Below are 12,238 nucleotides of genomic sequence, written 5' to 3' on the forward strand. Positions count from 1 at the left end.
AGTGTATGTAAACTTCTGGCTTTAACTGTCCATTCAATTGAATACATTAAACATTTAATGTTCAAACTGAATGCTGTTGTGACATGCAGAATGTCCCTTGCCATTGTCTTTCTGAAATAAGCAGGGACAAGTTTTCTGAAAATCATATGAAATGTTTGTTAGACCACAGTACACTTTACAATTTGTGTCAGTCCATCTGAGATGAGCGCTGGCCCAAAGAAGCTAGCAATGTTTCTGGTTGTTTAATATTTTGCTTTTTGTTTTTATGGTAGAATTTTAACTTGTATTGAAACAAATATGAGCGTTCATCTGAGATGCCACGCTGTGGCGACCCCTAACGGGACAAGCCGAAAGGAAAAGAAGAATCTGAATAATAATAATGAGCCCCTTCCGGTTTGCAGTGGTAATGGATAGGCTGACAGATGAGGTTAGACTGGAATCCCCTTGGACCATGATGTTTGTAGATGATATTGAGATATGCAGTTAAAGCAGGGACCAGGCGGAGGAACAATTAGAAAGATGGAGACATGTACTGGAAAGGAGAGGAATGAAGATTAGCCAAAGTAAAACAGAATATATGCGTGTGAATTAGAGGGGTCGAGGTGGAAGAGTGAGGCTACAGGGAGAAGAGATACCACGGTGGACAACTTCAAATATTTAGGGTCAACAATCCAGAGCAATGGTAATTGTGGTAAGGAAGTGAAGAAATGCGTCCAAGCAGGTTGGAACAGCGAGCGGAAGGTGTCTGGTGTTTTATGTGACAGAAGAGTCTCTGCTCGGATGAAGGGCAAAGTTTATAAAACAGTGGTGAGCCCGGCCATGATGTACGGATTAGAGACGGTGACACTGAAGGAACAACAGGAAGCAGAACTGGAGGTAGCAGAAATGAAGATGTTGAGGTTCTCGCTTGGAGTGAGCAGGTTGGATAGGATTAGAAATGAACTGACCAGAGGGACAGTCAAACTTGGATGTTTTGGAGACAAGGTTCGAGAGAGCAGACTTCGATGGTTTGGACATGTTCAGAGGTGAGAGAATGAGTATATTGGTAGAAGGTTGCTGAGGATGGAGCTGCCAGGCAAAAGAGCGAGAGGAAGACTAAATAGAAGGTTGATTGCTGTGGTGAGGAAAGACATTAGGGCAGTTGGGGTTAGAGAGGAAGATGTACGAGATAGGCTAAGATGGAAAAAGATGACACGCTGTGGCGACCCCTAATGGGACAAGCCGAAAGGAAAAGAAGAAGAATCTGAATGATCAAATTATCAAAATTATCAAGTCAAACCGGAAGTGATGAGGGTGTCCCCCGTGGTGACATTATCCATTCCAAATGTTTTTTCTTCAATCAGGAAATCACTACAATGGTATTTACATCTTGATATGTTAAAACAACTCGGCACCCTTTGTCTGAACCTACCTGCTTTTCAAGTGAGTATTGGAACTGAGATGATTAAATGAATCTAGTGAGTAGCATTTAATTTGCTAGCAGTTCCCTAACATGCAATAACGGCACTAAACCTGCGACACATTGACTTCACCATTCTTCATTTGAAATGGTTTTCCAAGACTTTACTGGTGCCTCTTTCATTTATTTTTTGTTCTTTTTTTTTCCTTTGAGACTCTTCTTCAGGAGATAAAATGGATGATCTATTGGAGGGGTGCCCAATGTATTGATTGCGATCTACCACTCAATTACTAAGGCAGTTTTGGTTGATCGCGTCACTGCGTGTCCCAAAAAAAAGATGTTGGTCTATCTATCTCGTCGCTTGTTTCAGGTATGGCCGGTACGTCGATCAATCATGTGGGTAGATTGGTAGATCTCGCAAGCTGGATTCCTATTTACTGTCCGTCTCATGCTTGCTGTTTCTGCTGAAGAAATAGACACAAAACATGCACTTGAAACCTTTTTTACATCCTTAGTGGGGCAAAGCATGCTTATTAGCTTGTTTTTCTGCATACAAAATTAAAGTGCAATTGTTCTTCACAGCCCTGGAGCTCAGAGTATATGTCAGATAATATGAGAATCATGAGGTCTAAGGAACTGCCTGAAGAGCTCAAAGACAGAATTGTGGCAAGGCACAAATCTGACCAACTTTACAAAAAACATCTGTTCCACTTAAGGTTCATAAGAGAACAGTCTCCTCCATAATCTTTCGATGGAAGACGTTCGGGACAAGCAGAACCCTTCCTCGAGTGGGCCGTCCGGCCAAACTGAGAAATCAGGGGTAGAAGAGCCTTGGTGAGAGAGGTAAAGATCCCAAAGATGACTGTGACTGAGCCCCAGAGATGCAGTCGGGCGATTGGAGAAAGTTCTAGAAAGTCAATCATCATTGTAGCCCTCCACCAGTTGGGGTTTTATGGTGGAGTTGCCTGACAGAAGCCCCTCCTCAGTGCAATCCACTGTTATTTTTTTTTAAACACCCGAGGGACTCCCAAGATGGTGAGGAATAAGATTCTCTGGCCTGATGAGACCAAGGTAGAACTTTTTGGCCCTAAATCATTGCTGTATGAGTGGAGAAAACCAGGCACTGCTCATCACCTGTCCAAAACATTACATCCATAAAAGTGAAGCATGGTGGTGACCACATCATGCTGTGATGGTTTTCAACTGCAAGCAGAGGATGACTGGTTGCAATCAAAGGAAAGATGAATGTGGTGACGTATAGGAACATCCTGGATGAAAAACCTCTCGAGAGGGCACAGGACCACAGATTAGACCCAAGGTAGAACTTCCATCAACGTAATGACCCAAACTACACACTTAAAAAACAATGAAGTGGTTTCACAACAAATCCGTGATTGTTCTTGAATGGTAGAGCCAGAGCCCTCACTCAAAACCCGTTTGAACATCTGTGGAGGGATTTGAAAATAACTGTTCATTAAAATTTACCGTCCGTTGCACAGAAACATTCCTCAGTTTAGATCTGCAGGATTGAGATTTTATTCTATTCTTTGCCTGCTGGATAATTTGGTTATAGACCTTACAAATAATCATGCTCAAAGCAAAAGCAAAGCAAATTTATTTGTATAGTGCATTTCGTACACAAGGTATCTAAATGCACTTTATATAATGAAAACGATTCACATATAAACATTTGAAAAAGTACAATTAAAACAGCTTTTAGTGCAAGAAACATCACTGAAAAGTGGAAGTACTTTAAAATGCATGAGAAAAGTGTTTTTTTACTCTGGATTTGAAAACACACACTTGGGGCTGACGTCACCTCTGTTGGCAACTTATTTTGCAGTATAATAGCTAACCGCTGCTTGACCACGTTTGCTTTGAACTCGGCACTCCGCACTCTATTATCATACCCGAGACAGTCAATCTCTTTGCCCTACTCGGTTTGTATACTCTTAGTATTTCTTTCATATATTACGGAACTAAACCATTTAGTGATTTATAGACCAGTTGCAGAACTTTAAAATCTATTCTAAAATTGACTGGAGGCCAATGTAAAGACTTTAGAATTGGAGTTACAGTGGTGCCTTGGTTCTCAAACACAATCCGTTCCAGAAGGCTGGTTGAAAACAAAAATTTTCGAAAACCGAAGCACATTTTCCCATTACAATGAATGGAAAATGAAATAATGCGTTCCAACACTAAAAAATAATTTTTTAAGTGATTTTTTTTTAGCTTTTCCTGATAATAAACTGCATCGTAGAAATACATGTATAGTTTAAATACTTTATATAATTAAATAATTTAAGAAATATATGTTTTTTTTGCTTAAAATGTATGCTTTAGCCTAGTAGAGTATGCTAGGCTGGGAGTGGAATTGCCGTATCTGTAGCGACTCGGCCCCCAGCCTTGTAAACCTTTGTTTATTGACAAAAGTGCAGGATAACTTTAAACAAGCAATAATGAGGGCGGAAAAAACAAATTAAAACAATTTGGTTATTTGCACGGAAAGTACGTAATGTAACAAAAAATTAACTTGCAACTAGAGGTAGGGTTAATTGAACAAAAGAAAAAAAGCCATGCAAAACAACAGTTTTAATGTCTTCGGTAGGGGTGACTCGCCCCTTTTTCACAAATAACGAATCTGTTTGTTTCTGCCATCTTTTAAGCACTTTTCTGAAGTGGCTCATAACATCATTGAAATTTTGCAGTGCTCTACAACATTCAGCTTTATTCAAGTGATGAAGTTCTACAAAATTATGGATGTTGTTCCATTTAGTGCAGATAGTTTTAATATCTGCACTTGAAATATCCTTCCTGCCTTCAACCTCATCAGACGACATCTCCTCCCTTCCTCGCCAACACTCTCCCCAGCTAACTGCTGCTTGTTCACGAAAATAAGAAGCAACTTTTTGACTTCCTCAAAGATCTGAGGCCTCAACACGGTTGCTCCTTTAGCAACATCACCTGGTTTGAGGGCATCCTTGTGTTTCAGAATGGTACTGGTCATCATTTTCGCCATGCCATACTTCTTTGATAGCTCAGACCAGATTCATGCTCGGCTATCAAATCCTTCTTGAAGTCGACAGATTTATATACCACTTTCCTTTTTTCAGCACCAGCAGTTCCACTTGCCTTCTTTGGAGCCATGATCGAGAGGTTAATGTTGCCCAATTTGAAGAAACAAAGTCACTACAGTACTGGGAAACGTCCGCAAACAGTGTGTGAGTCAACTGGTTGTGCCGCGTCGCCAAGAATACCAAACCAGATCGGTCGTGGCCCGGGTTAACAACGCCCGCCCCCAGCACCGTTAACCTGCAGGGCCTCGGTGGGAATTCAGCTACTGTGGGTCGAAGACAGAGAAAAGAAGGAAGAGGATTGCACAGAGCCTACAACTGAGTCTAGGGACTTTGAATGTTGGGACTATGACAGGAAAAGCTCAGGAGTTGTGTTAGAATTATTGTTTTATCGTCTTTGTCTGAATCATTCTCTTTGCGAAAATTATATATGGCCTTTCGGAAAGAGGTGAGATAGGCTCTTGGTGGACAGGAGAAGCTCCCAGAAGATTGGACTACGACAGCAAAGGTGATCAGAGAGACAGGCAGGAGTGTACTTAGTGTTTCTTCTGGTAGGAAAGGGGAGAAGGAGACTTGGTGGTGTAACCCCAAAATACAGGAAGTCAAACAAGTAAAGAGGCTAGCGAAGAAGAAGTGGGACACTAAGCGGACTGAGGAGAGGCGAAAGGAATGCATTGATAAGTGACATAGGGCAAAGGTAGAGGTGGCGAAGGCTAAACAAGAGGCATATGGCGACATGTACACCAGACCAGGATGGACCGGAAAGAAGGAGAAAAGGATCTCTACAGGTTGGCCAGATGGAGGGATAGAGATGGGAAGGATGTGCAGCGGGTAAGGGTGAATAATAGATAGAGATGGAAATGTGTTGACTGGTGCTAATAGTGTGCTAAATAGATGGAAAGAGTACTTTGAGAAGTTGATGAATGGAGAAAATGAGACAAGGAAGAGTAGGAGAGGAAAGTGAGAAGGATTAGGAAGTGGCAATGACTTGTAAGGGGCAAGCAAGAAAGCCATTGCAAAGGGTGAAAAATGGAAAGGCAGTTGGTCCTGATGACAAACCTGCAGAGGTATGGCAGCAATTTGGAAAGGTCACTGTGGCTTATTCAACAGAATACTAGCAGGGGAGAAGATGCCTGAAGAATGGAGGAAAAGTGTGCTAGTTCCCATTTTTAAGAACAAATGCAATTTGCAGAGCTGTGGGAACTATCAAGCAATAAAGTTGATGAGCCATACAATGAAGTCATGGGAAAGAGTACTGGAGGTTAGACTCAGGACGGAAGTAAGTATCTTTGTGCAACAATATGGTTTCATGCTAAGAAAGAGTACCACAGATGTATTATTTGCATTGACGATCCGAGTGGAAAACTTCAGAGAAGGTCAGAAGGAGCTACATTGCATCTTTGTAGACCTAGAGAAAGCCTATGACAGAGTACCAAGAGATGAACTGTGGTACTGTGCGTAAGTCTGGTGTGGCGGAGAAGTGTTAGAATAGTACAGGACATGTATGACGGCAGTCGAACAATGATGAGGTTTGGTGACAGAAGAATCTAAGGTGGAGGTGAGACTGCGTCAGGGATCAGCCCTGAGCCCCTTCCTATTTGCTGTAGTAATGGATAGACTGACAGATGAGGTTAGACTGGAATCCCCCTGGACCATTATGTTCGCAGATGATATTGTGATATGCAGTGAAAGCAGGGAATAGGTGGAGGATTAATTAGAAAAATGGAGGCATACACTGGAAAGGAGAGGAATGAAGACTCGCCGAAGTAAAACAAAATATATGTGTGTGAATGAGTGGGGTGGAGGGTGAAGAGTGAAGCTTCAGGGAGAAGAGATAGTGAGGGTAGATGACTTCAAATCTCGGAGTCAACAATCCAGAGCAATAGTGATTGTGGTGAGGAAGTGAAGAAATGGGTCCAAGTAGGTTGGAACTTCTGGCAGAAAGTGCCTGGTGTGTTATGTGACAGAAGAGTTTCTGCTAGGATGAAGGGCAAAGTCTATAAAACAGTGGTGACGCCACCCATGATGTACGGGTTAGAAACAGTGGCGCTGAAGAGACAACAGGAAGCAGAGCCGGAAGTGGCATGAATGAAGATGTTGAGGTTCTCACAAGGAGTGAGCAGGTTGGATGGGATTAGAAATGATCTCCTTAGACGGACAGCCAAAGTCTGATGTTTTGGAGACAAGTTTTGAGAGACCGGACCTCGATGGTTTGGACAGTTGATTGGTAGAAGGGTGCTGAGGATGGAGCTGCCAGGCAAAAGAGCGAGAGAAAGACCAAAGAGAAGGTTGATGGATGTTGTGAGGGAAGACATGAGGGTACCTGGTGTAAGAGTGGAAGATGCAGGAGATAGCCCTAGTGGAAAAAGATGACACGTTTTGGCGACCCCTAAAAGAAAAAAACGAAAGGAAAAGATGATAATCAGTAAATGGTGCTTCACCGTGTATGCTTTGGATTCTGCACTCCACTATCTGACCTGTGTCCATCGATCTCAGAGCCCTACTGGGTTTGTATTCCATAAACATTTATTTCATTTTTTGGGGTTCTTTTTCATTTAGTGATTTATTAACCATTAGCAGAACTTTACAATCCATTCTAAATCAGACTGGAAGCAAAATCTCTCTTTACTCCTCAGCTGGGAAAAGCGTGTGGACCAGCGAGGGAGGTTCTACTACGTTGACCACAACACTCGAACCACCACATGGCAGAGGCCCACTGCAGAGTCTGTGCGCAACTATCAACAATGGCAGAGCCAACGCAACCAGCTGCAGGGTGCAATGCATCAGTTCAGCCAGCGCTTCCTCTACCAGGTTGTCCAAGCCTTTACCAATTCTCCTTTACCAACCCTTAATACATTGTTTGAGTCGTGAAACGCTGTTGTCAATTTTGCCATGCAGCTTCTTCTCAGAAACAGCAAGTTGTTAAAAAAAAGGCACTAAAACATTGAATCATTGGATATATGCGTCTAAAAATTTTTTATTAAGATTAAATCAAAAAACCTATTTGAGGCATTACCTTAAAGGAATATTTTTTTACCTCAATGATTATCTTGTTAATCCATTATAAATATAAGCATATCTAGAAAAAAATCTAATAAAAAAGTGCAACTAACTTTTATGCACTCTTTTATCCAAGTAATCAAATTTTTGGATGAGCACCGCCATTTTGACTATTTTTACAAGATCACATGACTTTAAAAATATCATATCCTGTGTGTAAACAAAGGAATATAAAATCATGGAGAGTGCTGATTTCTTAGATTTATCCTCATCTGATGAAGAAATAACAGTATCGGTTGATCGAGAAGGCGGGGGAATACATTCATACAGGTTTTAACCTGTGGCTGTAATTAATGGTGAATATTTGGATGGATCTTTGGACGGGAATGACGCGGAGTCTGTCTAGCTAACCAACCACAGGCGCAGAAGTGTCGAACACTGATCGTGTTGGAACAACTAATTTTGGAAACTTTTGACAAAGGTCGCTCAAAGAAAAAAATATGAGTACCGAAGTTTTCAACAGGAATGGACAGCCTTTGTGGGGAGGGAGGGTTCTGCTTTGTGTTTAAATTCACAGATGGGGAGTATGCCAAAGCATTGGTACTCAACGTTCCCTATCAACATTTTGCCAACTTCGCATAGAGACAAGATAATCAAACGAATTAAAAGGCATTCCTTTTTCATCAAGAACTGTTCACCATTGTACCATCATGTTGGCAAATCAAATTGAATGGGGTTCACGATTAACGAATGGAAGTCTCAACGCCTGCAATGACGTATGAAGCACAAGAAGTCGCATTAATGGTAAGAAGTAGTTTTGTCAGCATTGGTTAGCAAAATCACAACAATGTTATTTAAAATAATTCAAAGACTTAATTGTCCTCTAAAAGTGTTGGTCTTAAATAAATGCACAAACACACCTGAACTTATGTCGTATGGCTCAGGGCGACCACACTTCGCTAGCCACTGGGTCCTGAAATGTTTCTTTTTCTTAATGGGCAAAATATGCCACCGAGCCTTCCTCGGATTATTTTGATCCGAATTATAGCAAAATTTCTCGATACAGTAGGACATTTGCATGTGTCCAATGGTAGTAGTACTGCATGTGATTACACTACAAATCGGCCAAGATTTCTTTAAAGATGGAATACATCACATCCGCGCACATGACTTGCCAAAATGGCACTGCCCATGAAAATTCGTAATTGCTAATAAAAATCTTCTCAAAACACCATTAAATGATATCGGTTTAACCTCAAATTTTCAAGGTACACTACACACCAACTGCCGGAGAAAAATTCCTTGTGTGTTTTTACATACTTGGCCATTAAAGCTGATTCTGATTCTGATATGACATGACCTATCAGATTAAGGCTTTTCATTGTTCAATGGAGTATTCCTTTAATGTGATGAAGGGGTTTGTGTGTCCTGATGATCCATGGAGCTCATTTGTCTTGGGCTTCAAGCCCCTCTTTGAGTCACTCATGGTAAACAGCTACGCTTCCATAAACCACTGTGATGTGTAAAACTAATGATTCCAAGGTTGCCCTTGCCTGGACGCAGGTCACCAGGGCCTCCCTTTGGATCCAGGCCTGGAAGTGGGGCTCGAAGTCGAGCACCTGGTGGCCGGGCCTGCACCTATGGGGCTCAGCCGGGCACAGGCTGAAACAGTAACATGGTTTCCCCTTCCTATGGGGTCACCACCTGTGAGAGGAGGCATAGGGGCCAGGTGCAATGTGAGCTGGGCGATAGCCGAAGCAGAAAGCAGGAACCTTGGTATTCTAATGCTTGGAAGGTCGCGTCTCTGTCAGGGAAGGAGCTCGAGCATTTTCAACTAGATTTAGTCGGACCTGCCTCAATGCACTGCTTGGGCTCTTGTACAAGTCCTCTTGAGAGGGGTTTGACTCTATTCCACTATGGGGTCACCCACGATGAGAGGCGCTGATCAGGTATTCTTCTTCTTCTTCTTCTTTTCCTTTCGGCTTGTCCCGTTAGGGGTCGCCACAGCGTGTCATCTTTTGCCATCTTAGCCTATCTCCTGCATCTTCCTCTCGAACCCCAACTGCCCTCATGTCTTCCCTCACCACATCCATAAACCTTCTCTTTGGTCTTCCTCTCGCCCTTTTGCCTGGGAGCTCCATCCTCAGCATCCTTCTACCAATATACTCACTCTCTCGCCTCTGAACATGTCCAAACCATCGAAGTCTGCTCTCTCGAATCTTGTCTCCAAAACATCCAGCTTTGGCTGTCCCTCTAATGAGCTCATTTCTAATCCTATCCAACCTGCTCACTCCGAGCGAGAACCTCAACATCTTCATTTCTGTCACCTCCAGTTCAGCTTCCTGTTGCTGATCAGGTATGGGTATACTTATTGCCACCCGGCTTGACGCCTGTACATTGGGATTTACTCCAGTGGATAAGATGGTAGCCTCCCTCCACCTTCCGGTTTGGGGAGGGGTCCTGAACAGACGTCCTGTTTGAGCTGATGCACCAAACAACAGTTCAGAGTACCCACCCTTTTTGGAGTCCTTTGAGGGAGTGCTCTCCAGCACTCCACAGTTCACCTCTGTGGATTCCATCAATGTGCAGGGGCTTCAGCGCCCACATGGGCAATGACAGTGAGGCCTGGAAGGGCGTGATTGGGAAGAACCCCCCCCCCCCGCGCCCTCCCAATCACAAGCAAAGTGGTGTTCTGTAACTGGACTACTCTGCTCATCCCACACAGTCCATAACGAGCACGATGTTCAAGCATACGGGTGTCCACAAGGGCACTTTGGACCAGGACACCCTGAACTTATTAGTTTGCCTGTTCCACCCACAAAAGACAAAATTCTCTTTTTTACAGGGGTTTGGGCAGTGGGGTAAGGATATGTGACGTCAAGCTTTGTGATACCCACAATTTAATTTAATTTTTCCAGTGTTTTATTCTTCTGAGAATTAACACTTACTATGTTAAGTCTTAACTCTTTATTTATTGAGCACTTTAAAACCACAGATGTACATAAATGCTCTATATTTGTATTATATATTATGTTAGTCTGTACATTCTAATATTAAGGTTGATGTTTGTGTTACCAGCAGAGGGTTGAATGTATACCTTGTTCAACTGTCACATTCATGGTTGACCTATGTTGCAGTGTTTTTTATGTAACCATGACTTTAGTTTTTCTGTGATTTCCTGGTCAATTCTCTTTGTTTTCCCTACCCTCTACTGTGAATCCTTGTTTTGCAATTTAAAATTATTTTTTACGAAGTTTCTGTGGTATTTGGTTCAACAGACTGTTTATTATTGATTAAGTTGATCATACTTAATTTGGAGCATTTTTTGCAGGAATTCAAACATTCCAAAGGGTTCATTTATTTTTTTTTCTCCGACTGTATACAAACACTACATGTAAGAAGGTTTATTAGCCCATCCCAATAGAAGCCATGCAAGACATAGATTTTACAAATGATTGTGGTCTGTGTTTAGGATGATTAGTAGATCCTTTATTTGTGCAAAGTTGAGCAATTCTGACAGTTTTGCCAACAGGGTCATGTCCAACCTGCTCATTCCAAAAGAGAACCTCAACCTCTTTCCAGTGCATGCCTCCATCTTTCTAATTGTTCCTCCACATGCTCCCTGCTTTCACTGCACAATGGCATCTGTGAACATCATGGGCCAAGGGGATTCCAGTCTTCCCTCATCTGTCAGCCTATCCATTACCACAGCAAACAGGAAGGGACTTAGAGCTGATCCCTGATGCAGTCCCACCTCCACCTTAAATTCTTCTGTCACACTTATTGCACACCTCACAACTATTCTGCTGCCCTCATACATGTCTTGTATCATTTTAACATATTTCTCTGCCACAAAAGACTTACGCATGCAGTACCACAGTCTGCTCTCTCTAACTTTGTCTGCAAAACATCCAACTTTGGCTGTATCTCAAATGAGCTCATTTCTAATCCTATCAAACCTGCTCACTCCTCATGAGAACCTCATCATCTTCATTTCGACCAACTCCAGTTCTGCTTCCTGTTGTCTCTTCAGTGCTAGCGTCTCTAATGTGTACATCATGGCTGGTCTCACCACTGTTTTATAAATTTTTGCCTTTCATCCTGCAATGACTCTTCTATCACATAACACACCAGACACCTTCCATCAGCTGTTCCAACCTGCTTGGACCCATTTCTTCACTTCCTTACCACACTTACCATTGCGTTGGATTGTTGACTCCAAGTATTTAAAGTCGTCCGCCCTCGTTATTTCTTCTCTCTGGAACCTCACTCTTCACCCTCCACCCCTCTCATTTTCTGTTTTACTTCAGTTAATATTCATTCCTCTCTTTTCCAGTGCATGCCTCGATGTTTCTGATTGTTCCTCCACCTGCTCCCTGTTTTCATTGCATATCACAATATCATCTGCGAACATCATGGTCCAGGGGGATTCCAGTCTAACCTTATTCGTCACCATAACCATGACCACAGCAAACAGGAAGGGGCTCAGAACTGATTCACTTTACCCTACCCCTATCCTACTGCCAGTAGCCTTCATATTACATTGTCTGTATAAAATGTAGTCCACCTGCGTGCTTCTCCCTCTTCTCTTGCATGTCACCCTATGTTCCTGCCACTTCTGGAAAAAGGTTTTCACTACTGCCATTTCCATCCTTTTTGCAAAGTCCATCACCATCTCTCCCTCAAAGTTCCTTTCCTGGATGCCATACTTACCCATCACTTATTCATCACCCCTCTTTCCTTCACCAAGATGTCCATTACAATC

General features: G+C 42.5%; 1 protein-coding gene across 18 annotated transcripts in view; it reads left to right on the forward strand.

Moving 5' to 3' along the window:
• Positions 1-12,238, forward strand: part of wwp2 (WW domain containing E3 ubiquitin protein ligase 2) — a 186,331-nt gene that overhangs the window by 95,599 nt on the left and 78,494 nt on the right. For all 18 annotated transcript variants that reach the window (XM_061822301.1, XM_061822305.1, XM_061822304.1 and 15 more), the window contains one exon: positions 7,110-7,284. In XM_061822301.1, coding sequence (XP_061678285.1) covers positions 7,110-7,284 — 175 coding nt within the window. The remainder of the gene's footprint in view (positions 1-7,109; positions 7,285-12,238) is intronic.

The sequence above is a fragment of the Syngnathoides biaculeatus genome, chromosome 6 (genome assembly GCF_019802595.1).
Source record: "Syngnathoides biaculeatus isolate LvHL_M chromosome 6, ASM1980259v1, whole genome shotgun sequence".
Lineage (NCBI taxonomy): Eukaryota > Metazoa > Chordata > Actinopteri > Syngnathiformes > Syngnathidae > Syngnathoides > Syngnathoides biaculeatus.